This window comes from Psammomys obesus, unplaced genomic scaffold (assembly GCF_907164565.1).
Source record: "Psammomys obesus unplaced genomic scaffold, mPsaObe1.curated_primary_1811, whole genome shotgun sequence".
In the NCBI taxonomy this organism is placed as follows: domain Eukaryota; kingdom Metazoa; phylum Chordata; class Mammalia; order Rodentia; family Muridae; genus Psammomys; species Psammomys obesus.
The window spans coordinates 183,112-207,331 of NW_026590110.1; the positions used below are offsets into that span (position 1 = coordinate 183,112).

A 24,220-nucleotide genomic window follows, 5' to 3' on the forward strand; every position below is an offset into this window, starting at 1 on the left:
CAAAGATGTCATCCACTACAACCAAGTAGGCTTCATCCCAGGTATGTAGGGGCGGTTCAATATACAGAAATCCATCAATGTGATCCACCATATTAACAAACTGAAAGAAAAATATAACATATGATAATCTCCTTAGATGCTGAAAAAGCATTTGACAAAATCCAACATCCATTCATGTTTAAAGTATTGGAAAGATCAGGGATACAAGGCACACATCTAAACATAGTAAAGACAATATACAGCAAGCCTATAGCCAACATAAACTAAACGGAGAGAAACTTAAAGAAATCCCACTGAAATCATGGACAAGGTAAGGCTGCCCACTCTCTCCATATCTCTTCAACATAGTTCTGGAAGTCCTTGCTAGAGCAATAAGACAATTGAAGGAGATCAAGGGGATACAATTTGGAAAGGAAGAAGTCAAATTATCACTATTTGCAGATGATATAATAGTATACCTAAGTGACCCCAAAAATTCTACCAGAGAACTCTTATAGCTGATAAACACCTTCAGCAAAGTGGCTGGATACAAAATTAACTCAAAAAAAAAAAATCAGTAGCCCTCCTGTATACAAAAGACAAAAGGGCTGAGAAAGAAATTAGGGGAACAACACCCTTCACAATAGCCACTAATAACATAAAGTAACTTGGTGTAACCCTAACCAAGCAAATCAACACTTGAATAAAAAATTTTTTTTCAAGCCTCTGAAGAAAGAATTAGAAGAAGATATTAGAAGATGGAAAGATCTCCCATGCACATGGCTGGGCAGGATTAACATAGTAAAAATGGCCATCTTACCAAAAGCAATCTACAGATTCAATGCAATTCCCATCAAATTACCAACACAATTCTTTACAGACCTTGAAAGAAAAATTCTCAACTTCATATGGAATAAAAAGAAACCCCAAATTGCTAAAACAATCCTCTACAATAAAAGATCTTCTGGAGGTATCTCCATCCCTGATCTCAAGCTGTACTATAGAGCAACAGTTATAAAAACTGCCTGGTACTCTGTTTGGCATAGAAACAGAATGGTGGATCAATGGAACTGAATAGAACACCCAGAAATAAACCCACACACTTATGGACGCCTGATCTTTGACAAAGATGCCAAAACCACACAATGGAAAAAAGATAGCATCTTCAACAAATGGTGATGATTGAACTGGATGTCTACATGTAGAAAAATGCAAATAGATCCCTACTTATCACCCTGCACAAAACTAAAGTCCAAGTGGATCAAAGACCTCAACATAAAACCTGACACATTAAGTCGGTTAGAAGAAAAAGTGGAGAAAAGCCTTGAACTCATTGGTACAGGAGACAACTTCCTGAACAGAACACCAAGAAGCACAGACTCTAAGAGCAACAATCAATAAATGGGAACTCATGAAACTGAAAAGCTTCTATAAAGCAAAAGACACTGTCATCAAAACAAAACGAATGCCTACAGATTGGGAAAGAATCTTCACCAACCCTCTATCTGACAGAGGGCTAATATCCAGTATATATAAAGAACTAAAGAAGTTGAAAAGCAACAAATCAAGTAACCCAATTAAAAACTGGGGAACAGAGCTATGCAGTGAATTCTCAATAGAAGAATATTGAATGGCAGAGAAACACTTAAAGAAATACTCAAAGTCCTTAGCCATCAGGGAAATGCAAATCAAAACGACCCTGAGATTTCACCTTACACCCATCAGAATGGCCAAGATGAAAAACTCAAGGGACAACACATGCTGGAGAGGTTGTGGAGAAAGGGGAACCCTCCACAACCTCTGGTTGTGGGAATGTAAACTTGTACAACCACTCTGGAAATCAATCTGGCACTTCCTCAGACAACTAGAAATAGGAATTCCTCAAGATCCAGCTATACCACTCCTAGGCATATATCCACAAAAGGCTCCAGTACACAGTAAGGACATTTGCTCAACCATGTTTGTAGCAGCTTTATTTGTAATAGCCAGAAGCTGGAAAAAACCCAGATGCCCCTCAACTGAAGAATGGATACAGAAATTGTGGTACATCTACACAATGGAATATTACTCAGCAATAAAAAAACAAGGAAATCATGAAATTTGCAGGTAAATTTTGGGAACTAGAAAGGATCATCCTGAGTGAGCTGTCCCAGAAGCAGAAAGACACACACGGTATATACTCACTCATATAGAGATATAATATAGGATAAACCTACTAGAATCTGTACACGTAAAGAAACGAATCAAGAGGGAGGACTCTGGCTAAAATGCTCAGTCCCCATCCGGAAAGGCAAAGAGGATGGATTTCAGAAGAAGGAGAAAACAGGAAACAAGTTAGGAGCCTCCCACAGAGGGCCTCTGAAATGCTCTGCCCTGCAGACTATCAAAGCAGATGCTTAACCTTATGGCCAACTGTTGGGCTGAGTGCATGGAATCTTATGAAAGAAGTGGGAAATAGTAAGATCTGGAGAGAACAGGAGCTCCATAAGGGGAGCAACAGAACCAAAATATCTGAGCACAGGGGTCTTTCCTGAGACCATATCGGTCCAACCAAGTACCATGCATGGAGATAACCTAGAATCCCTGCACAGATATAGCCTATGGCAGTTCAGTGTCCAAGAGGGTTCCATAGTAATGGGAACAAGGACTGCCTCTGACATGAACTGATTGGTCTGCTCTTTGATCACCTCCCCCTGAGGGGGGAGCATCCTTACCAGGCCACAGAAGATGACAATGCAGCCACTCCTGATGAGATCTGATAGGATCAGAAGGAAGGAGAGGAAGACCTCCCCTATCAGTGGACTTGGGGAGGAGGCATGCGTGGAGAAGGGGGAGGGAATGTGGGATTGAGAGGGAAGGAAGGAGGGGTTTATGGGGGGATACAAAGTGAATAAAGTGTAATTAATAAAAAATAAAATTAAAAATTAAAAAAAGTAACAGTAAAATGTAAAAAAGAACAGCTAATCAAATATCAACAATTTATTATTCAATTAACAATAGCTGAAGAATCACTGTAAGTACATCACTATAAGCAGAAGATGCTTGTACTGCTCATACTAATATACAATGTTCATGGAAGATAATATGAGCAAGAAAAAAAACAGGTAAAATTATATATACAGTTAAGTAAGAAGTTTACTGATTATTAGAGTGTTTGAGAAATTAATAATAAAAGATGAATTTTCCATTGACCAGTATTACTTTGAAGATGATAAAAATATAAATATGTGTAAACAGAAGAAAATTGTGCTCTAGTTAAGAATGTTTTGAATGTGCTGAAGAATAGAAGTCAGGTCCTTGACTTACAATGATAGATATCAGAAATAAACCCCATATGGCACTTCATACTTTCATAACTATAACTACCAAACCTCTGCTGAATGTTTTCATTGCTTCATCTTCATAATTATCCACAAGAGTAGATAAAAATGAGATCTGATCAACGTGATCTATTAAAACAGAAATGATAATTTTCATTCTTTTAAAAGAACATAAATATTCCAATGAATAAATAGTACTATAAATATTTAAGAATATTTAGAAAAAGGAGTTCAGAAAGGAGCTGAGCACAGAAACCATATCAGAGATCTCTGTGAGATTAGAAGTGGGTGAAAGGTAGTGAAACACTCACATTTAAAAGGGAGATGACAGCTAAGTGCTGAAGATAATTAGGGCAGTGAAAGAGACACAAGTAAGGATAAAGGAATTGGTATCACGGGATCCTAAAAGCAGGAAAACAAGGTAAAACAAAACAAAACAACAACAACAAAAAAAAAACATGATAGAAGGCAGAGTGCAGAATGACACCAAAATTACAACTTAAAGCTTTCTTTAAAATGGTCTCCAGGTTCCACACAACCAGGTGAGGATTCTCTGATGTCACAAATTTAGAAAGAGAACTTGCCCTTCAAAGGTGGGGTCAGGAGCCTGAGGAACTCCTACACCCACCCTGGTAGGTTTGATTAACATACTGACAGGGAAGACTTTCCTATATGATGCATACAGCTTTTTACCTGAGTGTTTCTTCATTTTGCTCCCAGAACCCAAGTCCTATGACACTCTGTGGAAAATCTAGAACAAAGGACCAAAAGAACACTGACATGCATCTCACTCCAGTAAAACCTTGACTATTACCAGGAAACCTCATTTGGCAAGTGTTGTATTTCTGTTTGTTTTGTTAATCTCTCTTCTCATTGTTGAGTAACACCTAAGATCCAGACATTGGCATGAGTAGGCAGAACAACAACAACAAAAACCTTGACTATTCTTGATAGAGACCTATAATGGATTCAACTTGGTTATACACTATACTTTGTTAAGGTTTCCTGCTTCATGGTTCTGTCATGTGTGTGTGTCTCTGTAGCTTAAAGACAATTTTAATATTTTATCTATAAACTTGCTTATTATTTTAAATACACAAATATATTACATTACAAATGTGTAATGAATAATCCCAAGATTGGTGAGCATTTGACGTGTCTTATTCTGTGCTTATGTAAATAACATTGCAGTGAAGATGTTTGTTCACCCACCTCAGCATGAACCTATTGGACACTGTGTCAGATGGAATATTTGTTTCTGTGACATTTGTAGAGGACATATATTCCAAAACTGTGTTCCAAGATTTGTACAGATGATATTATATAACCAACTTGATACAAAATGAAATACTTTATATCTTTGCCAATTTAAGTAAAAATTGTATCCAACTGTGACTCTAACTATATTTTTCATATAAGGATAAACATTTTATTATACATTTAAATGTTATACAAAACTCTTTGCCTTACTCTTTTGTTGTTAATTGTATTAAATTTGGTGTGCTATAACAAATATATATCTGTGGAACTCTGTTTTCATATACTTCACATATTCTTTTGGAATTTGTCTTTTTGGTTTTTTCTTCTTCCTTTATGAGATTCACCTTTTCATCATGGCAGAAATTTAACTTTTTTTTGTTGTTGTTGTTAACATTTTTTTCCTTTTTTAAATTGTTTTTATTAATTACAGTTTATTCACTTTGTATCCCCCCATAGGCCCCTCCCTCCTCCCCTTCCAGTCCCACCCTCCCTCCCCCTTCTTGGCGCATGCCCTTCCCCAAGTCCACTGATAGGGGAAGTCCTCCTCTCCTTCCTTCTGATCTTAGTCTATCAGATCACATCAGGAGTGGCTGCATTGTCCTCTTCTGTGGCCTGGTAAGGCTGCTCTCCCCTCAGGGGGAGGTGATCAAAGAACAGGCCAATCAGTTTATGTCAGAGGCAGTCCCTGTTCCCATTACTATGTAACCCACTTGGACACTACACTGCCATGGGCTACATCTGTGCAGGGGTTCTAGGTTATCTCCATGCATGGTACTTGGTTGGAGTATGAGTCTCTGGGAAGACCCCTGTGCTCAAATTTTCTGGTTCTGTTGCTCTCCTTGTGGGGTTCTTGTCCTCTCCAGATCTTACTATTTCCCACTTCTTACATAAGATTCTCTGCACTTTGCCCAACACTTGGCCATAAATCTCAGTGTCTGCTTTGATAGTCTGCAGGGCAGAGCCTTTCAGAGGCCCAGCACAGGCTCTAAGAGCAACAATCAATAAACGGGACCTCATGCAACTGAAAAGCTTCTGTAAAGCAAAGGACACCATCATCAAAACAAAACGACTGCCTACAGACTGGGAAAGAATCTTCACCAACCCTTTATCTGACAGAGGGCTAATATCCAGTCTATATAAAGAACTAAAGAAGCTGAAAAACAGCAAACCAAGTAATCCAATTAAAAAATGGGGAACAGAGCTAAACAGAGAACTCTCTGTAGAGGAATATCGAATGGCAGAGAAACACTTAGAAAAAAGCTCAATGTCATTAGCCATTAGAGAAATGCAAATCAAAACGACCCTGAGATTTCACCTTACACCCATCAGAATGGCCAAGATCAAAACCTCAAATGACAACACATACTGGAGAAGTTGCAAAGAAAGGGGAACCCTCCTCCACTGCTGGTGGGAATGTAAACTTGTACAACCACTCTGGAAATCAATCTGGCACTTCCTCAGACAACTAGGAATAGCGATTCCTCAAGATCCAGCTATACCATTCTTAGGCATATATCCAAAAGAGGCTCAAGTACACAATAAAGACATTTGCTCAACCATGTTTATAGCAGCTTTATTTGTAATAGCCAGAAGCTGGAAACAGCCCAGATGCCCCTCAACTGAAGAATAAATGCAGAAATTGTGGTATATCTACACAATGGAGTACTACTCAGCAATGAAAAACAAGGAAATCATGAAATTTGAAGGTAAATGGTGGGACCTGGAAAGGATCATCCTGAGTGAGCTGTCCCAGAAGCAGAAAGACACACATGGTATATACTCACTCATATAGAGACATAACATAGGATAAACCTACTAAAATCTGTACATCTAAAGAAACTAATCAAGAGAGAGGACCCTGACTAAAACGCTCAATCCCCATCCCAAAAGGCAAAGAGGATAGACATCAGAAGAAGAAGAAAACAGGAAACAACCTAGGAAATTTAACTTTTATGTGTCAAAAACATTTCATTTAAGCCCCCAGAGGTTTTTTTTTAGTGATATTTGACCTTTGAGCAATACAATTTTCACATTATTTTATATTAAAATGTTTATTGTTTTGAAATATGTTTGAATGTAGGATCTTAATTTATGTACTTTTTCAGAGAATTTGAGTGAAATGGGTACAACCACACTCTGCAAAAGAGATTTTCTCCCTGACAATGTGAGAGCCATATTGTGACACAATGAATTTTCACATGAACTTTAGTTTACAGAACCAGCAAAGAAAAAACAAAAACTAAAACAAATCAAGTTCAGTCTATAAATAGAGAGTGAAAACAGGAGCTAGAATTGGAGACCTACATAGATTATAAACGACAACAGTTCCACCTAATAGATGAAAAGTCTCCAGGTCCACATGAGCTTACGTACAGCTGTTAGAGGAAAGCTCCAGCACAGGGTATAACCAAGAAGGGCCTCAGTGTCTGTGATTACCAGCTGGTGGCTGCTGTTTCTCTGTATACTTAAACTCTTAAACTTTCAGGCTGGTAGACTTGCTAATTGGGACTCTATTTATACACTTTAACTCTTGACTTTCCAGGCTGGTATCCTTGCTATGTGAGGCTCTCTCCAAATACAGTTTAAATTTCTAGGGACCTCTGGTCACAAGAGCCTCTAAAAGAAGAGAGAGATAGCAGGGAATTGAACACAGAGCTCTCTGATTCAGGGCCTGAAACTTTATCGACGGAGCTATCTATGCCTGCATGTTTCTCTGCTACCAAAACTTAAATAGTAAAAACTTCTACTATCTAGGAGCAGAAGATCTTAATCACTCAAGCCAGGTGGCTCCTTTTACTCAGGATGCAAGCGGCTGCAGTCCTGACAGTTTCTTTCTGTAAATTCAAGGGCTTGTAAAAAGAAAAACCTTAGTTCGTTTTAACTTAATGATTTAGCAGTGAACAATGGCTTGCTAGAAGCTAGAGTCCTAATTAAGAAGGCTGATAAAACACTCTAAACTGCTTCTCACTTACTAAACTTAGAAGCATGCAAAAATATACACACATTTGGCAGACAAAGCAAGCAGATTTTTATGAACCTCACATACACATGCACATATACAAAATCAATAGGCAAAACAAAGGAGCTCCCAATGACACCATTTATCCACATATATGTGAACATACACAAACACACACACACATATATATATAGAGAGAGAGAGACAATATACACAGACAATTAGACATATGAACAGACAGACATATCTTTGAATGAAGCAAATGGCTTCAACAACTTTTTAATTCTAGCTTGGGATTTTACACAATCTAATACAAAGGTTCTCTATGTGTGAAAAAAATTACCTCATTCAAAAATAGATACAATCTTTACATAAAAGGCTGTTATAGTAATACTACTGATCCTGATATCTAACTAAGCCACTCTGTTTATTATAAGTTTAAAGCAGTGTTTTTATCTATATGCTCATTATGAGTTCAAAGCAGAAGTTTTAATCTTTTTCTTATTTCAAATGAACATTATGTGTTCAAAAAAATTTTTTTATGTCAAGGTTTTCTAAGAAACAGGTGTCTGTGTTGCACAGCTGACCATTTCTTCTTGCTTCTACATTCATATGGTCTTTCTCATCATGGTGTAACCTGGGCCTTATCCTTGGACTAAACCTAGAATGACTATATCTCCTCTGTTACTAATTTGTTTCAGTCTTGTTTCCCTCTTGGTATGAATCAAGTACTTGACATATGGAAGATCACAGAGTTCCTAGAAGTTTTGCTATACCACAGGAGGTTTTTAAAATTACTTGAATCAAGTCAGAAATTATTTGAAATCATCATTAAGGATTATGGAGTCATCAATTTGTTTAAACAGCACTATGTCATGAAGGTACATCTTCAAAATAACCTGCAGGTTGGATTACTGGTGATCCAGATTGTTGGTGTTTTACTTCTTGAATTCTTGACATATTATGGATATTAGCCTCTGTCAGATACAGGGTTGGTGAAGATTCTTTCCCAGTCTGTAGGCTGTCATTTTGTTTTGATGACAGTGTCCTTTGCTTTACAGAAGCATTTAAGTTTCATGAGGTCCCATTTATTGGTTATTGATCTTAGACTCAGATATTGGTGTTCTGTTCAGAAAGTTGTCTCCTATGCCAATGAGTTCAAAGCTCTTCCCCACTTTTTCTTCTAACAGATTTAGCGTGTCTGGTTTTATTTTGAGGTATTTGATCCACCTAGACTTTAGTTTTGTCAGGGTGATGAATATGGATCTATTTGCAGTTTCCTACATGTAGACATCCAGTTAGACCAGCACCATTCATTGAAGATGCTAGCTTTTTTCCCACTGTATGGTTTTGGCTTCTTTGTCAAAAATCAGGTGTTCATAGGTGTGTGGATTTATTTCTGGGACTTCCATTCAATTCCATTGATCCACCAGTCTGTTTCTATGCCAGTACCATTAAATTTTTTATTCCAGTTGCTCTATAGTACGGCTTGAGATCAGGGATGGATATACCTCCAGAAGATCTTTTATTGTACAAGATTGTTTTAGCTATTCTGGGTTTTTTTTCCATAGAAATTGAGAATTGTTCTTTCAAGGTCTGTAAAAAAAATTGTGCTGATACTTTGATAGGAATTGCATTGAATCTGTAGATTGCTTTTGGTAGGATAGCCATTTTCACAATGTTGATCTTACTGATCCATGAGCATGGAAGATCTTTATATCTTCTGATATCCTCTTTAATTTCTTTCTTCAGAGATTTCAAGTTTTTTTCATACAAGTCTTTCACTTGCTTGGTTAGAGTCACACCAGGTACTTTATGTTTTTTGTTTGTTTGTTTGTTTGTTGTGAAGGGTGTTGATTTCCCAATTTCTTTCTCAGCCCTTTTGTCTTTTGTACCCAGGAGGGTTACTGATGTTTTTTTAGTTAATTTTGTATCCAGTCACTTTGCTGGAGGTGATTATCACCTGAAGGAGTTCTCTGGTAGAGTTTTTGGGGTCTCCTATGTTTACTATCATATATTCTGTGAATAGTGACACTTTAACCTCTTCTTTTCTGATTTCTATCCCCTTGATCTCCTTTAGTTGTCTTACTGCTCTAGCTAGGACTTCAAGTACTATGTTGAACAGATAAAGAGAGGGTGGACAGCCTTGCCTTGTTCCTGATTTCAGTGGAATTGATTTAAGTTTCTCTCCATTTAGTTTGATATTGGCTATAGGCTTGCTGTACATTGCCTTTACTGTTTAGGTGTGTGCCTTGTATCCCTGATCTCTCCAGACTTTAAACATGAATGGCTATTGGATTTTGTCAGATGCTCTTTGGGCATCGAAAGAGATGATCATGTGTTTTTTTTTCCCCCTTCAGTTTGTTTATATGGTAGATTATATTGATCAATTTGGGGTACAGAGAATTCTCAATAGAGGAATATCGAAAGGCATAAAAACACTTTGGGCAGAGTGCAGGGAATCTTATGAAAGAAGATAAGTAAGACCTGGAGAGGACAGGAGCTCCACAAGGAGAGCAACAGACCCAAAAAGTCTGGGCACAGGGGTCTTTTCTGAGACTGATACTCCAGCCAAGGACCACTCATGGAGATGGACTGGAAGCCCCCTGCACAGACGTAGCTCATGGGAGTTCAGTGTCCAAATGGGTTCCATAGTAATGGAGACAGGGACTGTCTCTGACAGGAACTGATTGGCCTGCTCTTTGATCACCTCCCCTTGAGTGGGGAGCAGCTTACCAGGCCACAGAGGAAGACAATGCCACCACTCCTGGTGAGACCTGATAGACTAGGATCAGAGGGAAGGGGAGGAGGACATCCCTTATCAGTGGACTGGGGGAGGGGCACGGGTGGAAAAGAGGGAAGGAAGATGGGACTGGGAGGGGGGAAGGGAGAGAAGAAAGGGGAGATACAAAGTGAATAAACTGTAATTAATAAAAATAAAAATAATTTTAAAAAAAGAAATGCTCAACATCCTTAGCCATCAGAGAGATGCAAATCAAAATGACCCTGAGATTTCACCTTACACCCATCAGAATGGCTAAGATCAAAAACTCAAGTGACAACACATGCTGGAGAGGATGAGGATATGGAGAAAGGGGAACCCTCCTCCATTGCTGGTGGGAGTGTAAACTTGTACAACCACTTTGGAAAACAATCTGGCACCTTCTCAGAAAATTAGGAATAGTGCTACCTCAAGATCCAGCTATCCTGCTCCTAAGAATATATCTCAAATATGCTCAACTACACAACAAGGACATTTGCTCAATCATGTTTGTAGCAAATTTATTTGTAATAGCCAGAACCTGGAAACAACCCAGATGCCTCTTAACTGAGGAATGGATACAGAAATTGTGGTACATTTACACAATGGAATGCTACTCAACAATTAAAAATAAGGAAATCATGAAATTTGCAGGCAAATGGTGGGAACTAGAAAAGATCATCCTGAGTGAGGTAACCCAGAAGCAGAAAGACAGAAATGATATATACTCATTCATAAGGGGATATTAGCCATATAATATAGGATAAACATACTAAAATCTGTACTCCTAAATAAGCTAAACAAGGAGGACTGTAGGGAAGATGCTTAGTCGTCATTCAGAAGGACAAATGGGATAGACATTGGAAGCAGGAGAAGACAGGGAATAGGACAGAAGCCTACTCAGAAGCCTCATGAGGCTGAAAGACTACTCAACAGGGTATTGAAGGAGATGCTGACACTCATAGGCAAACTTTGGGCAGAGTGCAGGCAATCTATGGAAGAAAGGGGATATAGAAAGACTGGAGGGAACAGGAACGAACACCACAAAGAGACCAACAGAGACAACAAATTTGGGCCCAGGGGGCCCTGCAGAGACTGATACTCCAACCAAGTACCATGCATGGAGAGGACTTAGAACCCCTGTTCAAATGAGTAGCCGATGGGTAACTTGGTTACCAAGTGGGTTCCCTAGTAAGGAGAGCAGGGGCTGTCTCTGACATTAACTTAGTGGCTGGCTTTTTGATCACCTCCCCCTGAAGGGGGAGCAGCCTTACCAGGCCACAGAGGAAGACAGTGCAACCAGTCCTGATGAGACCTGGTAGACTAAGGTCAGATAGAAGGGGAGGAGGACTTCCCCTACCAGTGAACATATTGGGAGAAGAGAGAGGGAGGGTGGGAGTGGAAGAAGACGAGGGAGGGGGCCACAGCTGGGATACAAAGTGAATAAATTGAAAAATAATAAATTAAAAATTTAAAAATAACCTGCAGAAAATCTGAGCAACAGAGTGAAGCAGTAAGTAGCGAAAGGTCTCTGCAGTGCCAGATGTGTAAGAAAAGCATGGAAAGCACATGTAACAACAGTAAGCAGTCTTGAGGCAAAATTCTTGGGCTTTGCCTAAACCAGGGATATACCCATGCAGCACCCATGCAAAAAATAAGCGAGCTGCCTCCAAGAAGCGTACTTACTTGCTTCTGCAATCCAGCATGGAACTGCTTCTAGCATATAACAAATTCTCCTTATAAAGTCGTACTTTAGGATCATTTCACAACGGTATGAAGTTGCCCTGCTTGTCTCAAAACAGTGAGCACATACGAAGGGAAGTTTATCTAGTGCTAGTTTCTATCTAGAAACTGTCTTGGTGTGTCCTAAAACCAGGTCTTACTCAAATAGTTTGATTTCTTCTTTGCTGACCCTAAAGTTGATGCTTTGCTTTTAATTTTTTTCTTGATTGTTTCTGGGCTTTTCTTTCTGCCTGGTCCCACTGCTTCTTTTTTTCTGGACATGCTGGCAGCACTGGTGATAATTATGCTGAACCTCAGAGGTTTAAAACAGGATGCAACTAAGGAAATAGGGGAAAGCTCCCTGTTGATCTGTGGGGCCAGAACATAGGCATAAATTGGAGTGGGCTACTTAAATTTGGCCTTTTCTTAGGTCAGAAAGAAGAGATTCAGACACAAACAGGTCTGCATGCCCTATCTAAGCAGTGATCCATCTCTCTCCACTCCTGATCACTATCATCACTCTATAGCCCAGCTCCAGCAAAACACAGGAGGGATTTGGGGACGGAAGGTGAGTCAAACCAGTCACTTCATTTTGCTCTGGCTCCCAGGATTAGGACAGGAAAAACTATAATTTAAAACTGAAAGGTTAATTCTCTCTAGTCATACACATTTTCATTTTAAGAATTATGAAAATGTTGGTACAGAATTCAAAATCTAACATTATTCAATTAAATATATTCCAAAACAATAAACATTATATATTATTATATATAATAAATTACAGTTATTGTTTATTACAATTTTAAAAACTACAGTTATGTTATTTGAACTTATTGGAAACAACTCATGCTTATCTCAAAACTCAATAGCTTTAAAAAAATTGTTTCTGAATTTACATACACAAACTTGAGAAAGAGCTGAATGTATAATATATATTTGTTTAGAATATATATACAATCAGTCTATAGAAAATCTGATATGTGCTTTTAATATCCACAGATCCTTTTCATACAGTTTTATTAGAAGGGCTGTGAGAATACACATCACTGCTCATGTTGTTTACATTCAGAATCTTGAATCTTCATTTAAATACTTTAGACAAACTCCTTAGTACTTTCAAGATTGAAATTAGTTGCATTTCAATGTTTGTGGGTATTAAAATAGTGATTTTGTGTACAAATCTAATTAGCACTTAAGGGCTAAATATTACAATAACTTAAAAGTTGTTTAAATCTGACAATTTAAAATAAGAGCATATAATAGCCAAGTCATAAAGTTAAAAACAGTAAATTTTGCATATTAGACTATGTCTGAGACAGTGTGAAAAGTGAGGAGCACAGAACAATTTAAACATCTGAGATGGCTTTCTCCCTGCCTTAAGCCCTAAAGTCAGACTCCCATCTCTGGACCCTCTGTTCCTCTTCACACTTTTCATGAGACCTATTAGACACGTCTTCCGTATTTAATTTCTCCTCTCATGGGAACCACCAGCATATTTTTACTTCTGGTTTAGATAAATTAAATATATATATATATATATATATATATAATATATATATATATATATATATATCTCAGAAAGGAAACAACTCCCCTTCCCCACAGCCCTTTCAAGGCAAATCAACTGGATTGCCTGTGTTAGCCTTAATTGTCACATTTATTTTACAGTTTTGTTCTATTTCTATGTTTCTATGTGACAAGTACTTATTTAAGCACTTTCTGTGAGTCAGAGTGCCACAACAGTACAGTCTTTATATATAACTCTTTCCTACCCACTCCTTGTTCTCTCTTCTTCATTTTCTTCTCTCTACTATCTGAGTTTAAGAATTGCTCTCCATTGCTGTGAGTTTCAGGCCAACTTGAGCTAGAGGCACAGAGAACCAAGCAACCACAACAAAATCTTGAAATAGCCATTATCTCATGAGATTTATCGGTTTTTACCACTCTATAAACATTGCATGGTGATGTGTTGGACAACAAGTAAAATTGTTGGAGTGATTAAAAGAAAATCCTAAGTGCTTGTTTTAGACCTTTGACAGTTAGTGAAGCCCACAATACCTTATTCACTGCTTACCACTGGGAAAAAATAATAGTAAATCACAATATAAACGTAAACATGTTAAAAGACTTAACAGACTTTTGTAACATGACATTGTTTTGGTAAAGATTTATAGTATCTTTCCAGCTACCTTCTACCTACTTGTGATTGTAAAGGAGCTTTGTGCCTTCATGCCTGAGTGTGAAAGCAGGCCATTTGAACCTTCAGCACTCATGTGTTAGGAGCGCTGTGAGCTTTCCTTCAAGGTTTCTCCTGGAAGATGTGAAGTGAACCTAATCAAACCTTTCTCCCCTCCAGCAGGTAACCTCTGCATGAATAAAGGGCTGAAATAGTGTTTAAAAAAAAAAAGAATTGCTCTCCTTTTATCACTATTCATTTTCTTCTATGTTCTTATAAATCTTTAATATTTAGGAGTGTATCAAGATTTAAAAAACAAAAAAATTGCCATCATTCATTTATAATAACTGTACTATTCCTTATAGTTATTAATTTGTTACAATTATAAATTATAGAATATGATATTAAATTAGAAATATATAATTATGTGTAATTTAATTTTATATGATTTTATATAATATATAATATATTATATATCACATGTAATATATTATATATACTGAATATTTTTATTAAATATTTTTATTACATTATATATGGAGCTCACATTGTCAGGGAAAAAAATCTCTTCTACAGAATGTGGTTTTACCCATTTCACTTAAAATCTCTGGAAAAATATGAGCATTAAGATTCTGTATTTAATAAAAAAATTAAAATTAAAAAAGATTCCGTAAATATAATCCAAAACAATAAATATATTATATAGTCTTATATATTATAAATTACAGTTATTATTTATTAAAATTTTATAAAGTACAGTTATGTTATTTGAATTTATTGGAAACAACCTTTGCTTATCTCAGAAGCTCAATAATATTTAAAAAAAAACAAATTGCTGTACGTATTTGGAGAGAAATGGTGGGAAAATGTGAAGACTGGAAAAATGGTATGATAATCACTATGAAACACAGTAAAAGAATCTTAGCTTTTACATTTTAGAAAAATACTGTAAAAATTTCAGTACCTGAAAAATGATATTCTGAATTCAGTTTTTGCAAAGAACTCATTCTCACAGGACAAAGGCAACACTCTGCTGTTGTACCTTTAAAGATTCTATTTGGACAGAAGCTGTGTGAATGTTAACTGAGAATGACAACATTTGAAATCTCAGGGAATTTCCCTTGTTATCACGGCAAAATTTGGGTTGTGAGTACAAAGAAGTAAAGTTTTTTTTTTTTTTTCTTAATGCCAAATAAAACTCTACTCTTATAAAAATCTTCTTCTTTGCTGGAAATGCCACCTGTCCCATTTCTTCGGGAATATAATATAAGAAAATAGTATCCCTAATGATACAGTCCCTGTATGAAAAGTGGAAAAAATAGTGGGATTAAATAGGACAAGTTTGAAGTGAAGAGGAGAATTAGAGTGATAAAAAATAACAAAGTCTGTTAAGGTAAAAGTCTCATTAAGTTAATTTTTCACAGATGGTCATAGGCACATGAAAATTTCTAGAATAATTTCATAATAGTTTTACTATGTAAGTTATTAATATTATTGCTACTGCTTACATTTCAACTTACATCATTTATCATTATTGTACAGTTGTTTGTCTTTAATTTACAAAATAAATAAATTTCAATTTTCAATAGTCATGAAAGCAATATGGACTTTATATTCAAGTATTTTGATTTATTTTAGCTAGTGGAATCTCTACAAGTTATGAAGTGAAACACTCAAAGCCCATTGATTCTTACCAAGTGAAATGCATGTATTTATTGGTTAATTAGTGACATGAATTTTATAATTAGGGGTAGAATGATTAAAATGTTAAGAGAGATAGAGATAGAGATATTATGCCTCAAACTTAGAATAAAAAAGTAAAAGGTTCCTCTGGAATCAGGTGAAATGAAATACCAATGACATTAATTAAGGTTAAAGGTAAGAAGAAATACTGATATCTCAAGATGCTAATGTAATCTCACCTATTAGAATATTTTAAAAATAATTATTTGTTTCAAATAATTCCAAATTAAGTGAACACCTATTATAAAGCATAAAGTTGGACACATGCTCTTGTCCATAAAGTTTTACAGTCATGCATAAAGAATACCAATAGTCTAAACAAGAAAACATACTTAGTTCAAAAACCAAACTCTTACTTGTCATATATATATATGATTATATACAAATATGTGTTTGCACATCTCTTTATGAGTATAGTCTTGATATGTGTGATAAATGTGGAATTCATCTTGCGAGGATTACAAATTCTGAAGGGTCAGTAAAGAAGAAAGAAGACACTAATTCTTTAAATGTTTTTTATAGTTATGCTAACCTTTCAAGCGTGGATAGCTGCAGTTCAGCTTCATATCAAAGTAAGCATTAAGGGAAGCAAGTGCTGCCTGAGTCAGGGCCACCTCAGTAGGCTTCAAGCCATCATTTCATGAACTGCTGTGTCTAAAACTGCTTTCCTATATAAATGTTTGAACATCAAGGGCCACTGAAAAATTTATGCTGAGATATGGATAATTAACTATGTACGGAAACAAGGTTGACTTTCTAATGGACTAGTGCATTTTAAAGATGAAAATAGGATGCTGGTTGGAAAGCTACAGATCATGGGACATTAATTTGAATTTTGTGTGTCTTCTTCGGTGTTTCTTGATAGCTACAGATTTAATAAATAGATAAATAAGAATTGGTCCAGTTGATGATTTGGATGACACAGGAAAATACAATTCAAAGGGAATGATCACTTTTAGATACCAAAATAATTATGATAAACAAAATGAAGGCATTGGTATTATGACTGAACTCTATTTTAGATTTAATGATTTTTCTCTTTTTCTTTCATTTTTTTAGACATGATTATGCAAGGCTGTCTTCAAACTTGCAGTCCTTCTGCTTCTGCCTCCAAAATGTTGGGAATATATGGGTATGTCATCACACCTGACTTATAGGTAATGACTCTGAGGTTAAGCTGTAAAGAAATTGTCTCTCCCTCTCATTCCTCACTGTTCTTCGTTCTACTCGCAGATCAATAATACAGACGTAGAGAAAAGGCTTGGCTAACTAAAGCCATTAAGATTACTATTGTCTTATTGCAATAATAGGGTGTGACAAAACAAAGGGGTCAGAATAGTCAATTATCTGGAATTGACTTATCAATCACATCGTTTTTACTACGTCCTAATAGATAGCAGTTAATTATGCACTGTGTGTAGGTACAAAATAAAGCAATCACAGTATGTTTGAGAACTATTAGGTAAATAAAGAATTCACTGTTATTGAATAACTGATGTAGAACAAAAACTGAGCTAGGATTGCAATTTATATTATATTGCTAAATATGTTTACTTACAGAAGTATTGCTAGTGTTGTTTCAAAGGAGTATATTGAAGTACGAAATAGTTAATGCCACCTCAAAACCATGCCGTTAGTAAATAGGATGAATGGGATTTGAAGAAAGAAGAAAAAATGCCTTTGATAAAATAACCAGGAAGAAATACAGGTCAAATTTACTCAAATTTAGGGACTTAAACAAAAGTGAATTTAATCATGTATTTATGTATTGTATGTGCACATATTTGTATCTGAATATGGGTACATGCATGTCAAGGAGAGACCGAGAGGAGCTTAGAGGACAACTTCAGGAATCGTCTCTTTTCTTCAGCCTTGTTTTAAAGCAGGGTATCTTATGTTTCTGCTGCTGGGATGCACATAGGAACTTTTGGCAGATTCTTTTGTCTATGCTTCCCATCTTATTGTAGGAATATTGGGATTACAGATGTGGATCACTACTAGCACATGTGGCTTTATTAATTTTTAATAGTGTAGGCTCCAGTGATAAAATTTGGGTTATCAGGCTTGGCAGTAAGCCATTTACCAACTGAGTTGTTTCTCACCCCAACAAAAACAAATTTAAGACAAGAATTACAAAAACTTTGTCAAAGATCAGGTGTCCATAAGTGTGTGGGTTTATTTCTGGGTCCTCTGTTCAGTTCCATTGAACCACCATTCTGTTTCTATGCCAGTACCATGCAGTTTTTATTACTGTTGCTCTATAGTACAGCTTAAGATCAGGGATGGAGATACCTCCAGAAGATCTTTTATTGTAGAGGATTGTTTTAGCAATTCTGGGTTTCTTGTTATTCCATATGAAGTTGAGAATTTTTCTTTCCAGGTCTGTAAGAATTGGGTTGGTAATTTGATGGGAATTGCGTTGAATCTGTAGATTGCTTTTGGTAAGATGGCCATTTTTACTATGTTAATCCTGCCAAGCCATGAGCATAATCTGATTGGCCTGCTCTTTGATCACCTCCTCCTGAGGGGGGAGCAGCCTTACCAGGCCACAGAACATGACAATGCAGCCAAAACTCCTGATGTGATCTGATAAACTAAGATCAGAAGGAAGGAGAGGAGGACCTCCCCTATCAGTGGACTTGGGGAGGGGCATGCATGAAGAAGGGGGAGGGAGGGTGGGACGGGGAGGGGAAGAGGGAGGGGCTTATGGGGGGATACAAAGTGAATGAAGTATAATTAATAAAATAAAATTTAAAAATATCTAAATATAATAAAAAAAGAATTACAAAAACTGACCATTGAGGTTACTTTTCATAAATGATAACATAAAGGAATTGCAAGATTTGAATGGGGCAGCTGAGGTGGTGGACATAGTAAAGCCAGTGAGTCATGCTTCAGAATAAAGGAAGCAGAAGAGAAATGTGTACATTTGGGTATGCTAATGACACTGGCAATTAGAAATTGATACAAGGGTTATACAAAGATATAAACATTTGAAACTCTGGTATTTCTGTAAAATGAAAAGTCTTTTATATAGATATTTTTGAGTAGCACATTCACAATCTACAAATATCTTAGGCCTGAAAAGCTGAGAACTAGCTTAAACCTTTTGTTTTCTTCCTCTATGATGCTTTTTTTTTTCCCCTTGTCATAGGATGAGCACTAGAGCTTGGAAAGAACAAAAAGAGTCCTGACATGCCATCCTCTCACCCAGGTTTGGTGAAATGTTTCAGTTTTTGTGAAATTCCTCATCTCATTCTCATTGTGAGAAAGATGGATATGCCAAACTGCCTGAGCTCTGCCAGAACACAGATCCACTGCTGCTCTTGTTCAGTCAGCTAGTTTGTAAGAGCTCTCTTCTCCCAATTTGTGTTAACTATACTATGTTGTCCCTATATGTCCATGTCATGGAGAGTCAACGGTAGTATTCCTGAAGCATTATATATATATATATATATATATATATATATATATATATATATATATATACCAAAATCCAGAAAGCAGCTAATTTGAATTAACTAGTCATTAATTAAGCAACATTCTCTGGGTAGATTGTAGATTACTGGTCTTTCAATATTATAACCATGTTGACACAACATTGTACAGAAAGAAAATGGGAATTTTATTACAACATGTTTTACTTCAAATTCTCAGTTGTTTCCTCTTAACTCAGTGATGCCCATTCCAGAAACTGGATATTTACATTTTATACCTAGAATTTTACCTGTTAATAATAATATGTGGACCAACAATCAGAGCTTATTTGATGACTTCATCTTATTGGGATTTTCTGACCGGCCTTGGCTGGAGACACCTCTTTTTGTAATTTTTCTGGTGGCCTACATCTTTGCCTTATTTGGTAATATCTCCATTATCCTGGTTTCGCGCCTAGACCCCCAGCTTGACAGCCCCATGTACTTTTTTGTATCCAACCTTTCTCTTCTGGACCTCTGCTATACTACTAGCACTGTCCCTCAGATGTTAGTCAACCTTAGAGGGCCAGAAAAGACCATCAGCTACGGTGGCTGCGTCGCCCAGCTCTATATTTTCTTGGCCTTGGGCTCAACTGAATGCATCCTTCTGGCCATTATGGCCTTTGACCGCTTTGCTGCCATTTGCAAGCCCCTTCACTATCCTATCATCATGAACCAGAGACGGTGCGTTCATATGGCCACAGGGACCTGGATTAGTGGCTTTGCAAACTCTCTTGTGCAGTCCACTCTCACTGTGGTAGCTCCAAGGTGTGGACAGAGAGTAATAGACCATTTCTTCTGTGAAGTTCCAGCCCTTTTGAAACTAGCTTGTACTGACACAACTGTGAATGAAGCTGAGCTCAATGTTCTTGGAGCTTTGCTGCTCTTGGTGCCACTCAGCCTCATTCTGGGCACCTATGTGTTCATTGCTCAGGCAGTGCTAAAACTCCGTTCTGCTGAAAGTCGCTGGAAGGCCTTTAATACCTGTGCTTCACATCTGTTGGTGGTCTTCCTGTTCTACTTCACAGCCATCAGTATGTATGTTCAGCCTCCCTCAAGCTATTCTCATGACAGGGGCAAGATCATGGCTCTGTTCTATGGCATTGTCACACCTACCCTCAACCCATTCATCTATACTTTGAGGAACAAGGATGTAAAGGCTGCCCTGAGGAGGGCACTGACGAAGGAGTTTTGGGTCAAGACAAGGTAATAGCTAAAGGAAGAACAAAGAAGCAAAAATAAACTGATTTGCCTCTCAAAGAAGATTCTGGACTTGGAATTTATGAGGGAACCATTTGACAAATGCCACAGAGCTCACCAAAAGGAAACAGCTCTTGGTTAAACCTATACTGCACTTAGGTACTTATAAAAATGCAATAGATCTCTCATTGTGACAATAACCTTGATACTTGAGCTGTGGGCAGGACTGAACACTGGAACTGAAGGATTCATACAACACCACATGGCCGTAATATTTGTGATTGAGTTACATCAGAAAAAAAAATGACTCTCTTTCAGAATCTCATGGGCAAAATGTTTATTCTTACAGAAATGTTTAGCAGCTTCGTCAATCTTATTATTAAGTAGAGATCATTCATTTCATCATCTAAAGGAACCACTTACCAGCTCCTCTCTGGAATCAGAAGGACCAGAAACACTACTCTTGCACTTTGGGGCCATCAGTAAATAAGAGCTCCTCAAACACAAGCTGTTAGACCCTGGTGTTTGACCTGATAACCAAGAGTGCAGTAAAAGACTGATGAGTGAATTTTCTCCAGACAGGGCAGAATGTAATGGTGTAAAATTTTCCTCAGACTACACATAGGGGTGACCAATTTTAAATGCATAAAATTTTATTTACAGAATTTATTATTTAATATTTTTGAACTGTGGTTCAACTGGAAAAGTGAAATCATGGATAAAGGGACAAAATTGTTTCTCCTTTACAATATTGACTCTTACAAGTCAATTATTCTTACCTCAAATGCTAATCAATCAATTTTAAGAAAGGAAATGGTGGAATAATTTTTTAAAAAGATAGTTGGAAAGTTGAGGAAAAATTAGCACAAATCTTGAATTGTTAATTAACATCAAGAAAATTAGAAATGATACAATAGTTTAGAAAAATATGCAACTACAATACTAATTAAGTTTAATCAACATATATTGCCACTATTTAAGCATCTCTCAACATTCATTTTGATATATGTTACTCTAAAAGTTTTTTTTTAAAACAGTAGGAGCAAGAGAATGGAAAAGACACTGAAGTTGAAGCCCATAAAATAGAAATCTGTAAAAAATTTAGAGATCATAATTTTAAATATAAATTATTTTGCAATAAGCCTTATTTAATGTCACATCACATGCACAACATGTTTTTGGATTATTGCCCAATAAATATGCCAGGGTTAAAACAATCTAGTCTGGAAGAAAAGGCAGAACAATGAACTGATTTGCACAGGGAACACTGATCATAATACCTAAGGCAGAAAATGTTCTAACTAAAGAAAGTCAAATCACCTGAAATTTATACACTTGATAAAGCAGTTTCATTCAAGGCAAGTTCATTTTATTTCAATACCTGGTTGTGTGGGTAATCATATTAAATTAAAAACTTTGGTTAATATGCTAGTTGCATTGTCTTAAATATTTTATAACTTTTTGCTAGAGACTTATTTACAAATACATATTGGGTAAAGCTATAAGCGAGACTGAGTTCAGCAAATGCTAGCATTATTGCCTTTAATGGGAGTAAAAATCATATTACATCGGAAACACAATTCCCTCAACAAGTGTAAGTCGTGTGTGGAAGGAAAAATTTGCCACCCTTGTCAGCAGATGTGTGCAACACCGATTGCCCTAAATCAACGTGTGTGATGGGGGAAAATGGGGCAGAGGGGAGGTGAAGGGATCTAGATAATATTTGAAAATGCTTTGAATTTTTCTAAAAGAAGATTGAGTTTAATATTTAAAATTGGAGGTGTGAAAAAATATAGATGTGTTGTTAATCCTGAGATTCACCAGAGAAAAACCAGTTTCACAATTTTGATCCAGTTTTGAAGCAAGCTTTAATTAAAAACTGACCATGGTGGAGTCTTTTCAGGTCCACTTTCTGGAATCCCAGCAAGTGGCAATGAGTCATATGTTGTAGAGGTTATTAAGGACAAAACCATATGGCCACCATATTCCCCATGTGGCTTCATTATTTTCCAAGAACTACAGCTCCCAGCATTCCAGGAAGTTACTTGGTCCTTGGGTAGGTGGGGCTTACAGGTTGACTTTGGCTCTTACATAAAGAAAGTCAAAGTGAAAAAGTTATTTCTCAGTTCATTAATATACACAACTTTCTATTTAATAATTTGTAAAATCATGAACATATGCTCACTATGAATAATATACTTCATTTCCATACTGTGAATATACATCCATAATTTTTCTTTATACAAATCATATTTTATGAAGTATAATGTGTGGATGTCTAAACATGCAGCTAATAATTATTCTTTTCTCTGTCACTATTTCAAAATAATAGATTAGGGTCTTGACAAATCTTGAAAAATGTTCTGAAAATCTTTGTTTTATTTTTTTTTTAATTTTGTGGAACAAATGTACTGAGGTATGGAGTCTGAGATCTAAATTAAATAAGTTTGTGATTGACAATATTAAGAGTCTATATTGCCAAAATTATGGAAATTTGGAATTAAAACCATTAAGATGCCATTTAATATAAAATATGTGCAAAATATCATCCATAACTTAAAGTACTCCAGCAAATTGAGATACCACAAGCCATGAAACTTTTTACCTCATGTGTGAATTTTACTTATTTCTCACAAAACATATTTAATAATCTTACATTTGCTTTTTTTCCCACAACACTGATTAACCCAAACCATGTGATCAGTCTTTCTTCAGATGGGCAGATTAGTCCTATTTGGGTGTTTTACTTGCTTTGACCTCCTTTAACTCACAGAGCACACACAGCCTCTGCTTCTCTATACCATTCTGTAGACATAAGTGCTCAGTACACAGAACCAGCATGACTGATCTACAAGGGCAGCTGCACACTTCTCTCTCCTTCCAAAACAACACAACATTGTGTGTCCTGAAACTGAAGACAGGGTAGCTTCTTTTTTTAATGAGGTTCCAAGTAGTGAGGCAAATGAAGCTAAACCATTCCCACTGTTATAGAGTGGAGAGTCCGTTTTCTCATCTAAATATAATTTGAAAAGGAAACCCAAGTACTACAAAGCTTTTTATCACAGTATTTATCACAAACTATGGCCTGTTCTTATTTGGGATTCACAGCAGTACAACATAAAACATGCTAACTTGTATTAACAAACATGTGCATAGTATCAATGTTCATTCTTCAAGTAGTGTAATCATCAGAGGCCATGTGCTGTTGAGAGTAAATTACAATATTACATCTTGCATTTCTTAGTTTTACTTAAAGACTAGATAAGACTCAATTATTAATTATTAAATCTTTTCTTTTATATTGGAATAAGCATATACATATTTATTTTATGATAATACAAGTTTCTAAACAAAATCACCAAAGAAATGTTTTGCTGTTGTAAGATGTTGTTCAAGTATTTCCCCAGGCCAGAATGTTAGGATTAGGCAGTGAAAAGTACCTTGGAAGGACTGTGCCAAGGAATGGCTGCATAGATCAGGCATGAATCCGATATAATGCAAAAGGTTATTGGGGGACAGCAAGCGGTAGGCTGTCTTGGAGTGAGGATAGAGAGAAATAGTGACAGACAGGCAAAGAGATAGGGGGACAGCGAGAATGAAAGAGAGAGTTATGCTATCAAGGCG

General features: G+C 36.5%; 1 protein-coding gene across 1 annotated transcript; it reads left to right on the top strand.

The window, feature by feature from the left end:
- The first annotated feature begins 19,661 nt into the window (after window positions 1–19,661).
- On the top strand, window positions 19,662–20,606 carry LOC129676216 (olfactory receptor 2B6-like). Its single transcript, XM_055606545.1, has one exon. It carries the CDS (start codon window positions 19,662–19,664, stop codon window positions 20,604–20,606), a length of 945 nt encoding a protein of 314 aa, XP_055462520.1.
- The last annotated feature ends 3,614 nt before the right edge of the window (window positions 20,607–24,220 follow it).

Coding starts and splice junctions, on each gene's coding strand:
- LOC129676216 (XM_055606545.1), top strand. CDS start 19,662: ATGTGGACCAACAATCAGAGCTTATTTGATGACTTCATCTTATTGGGA.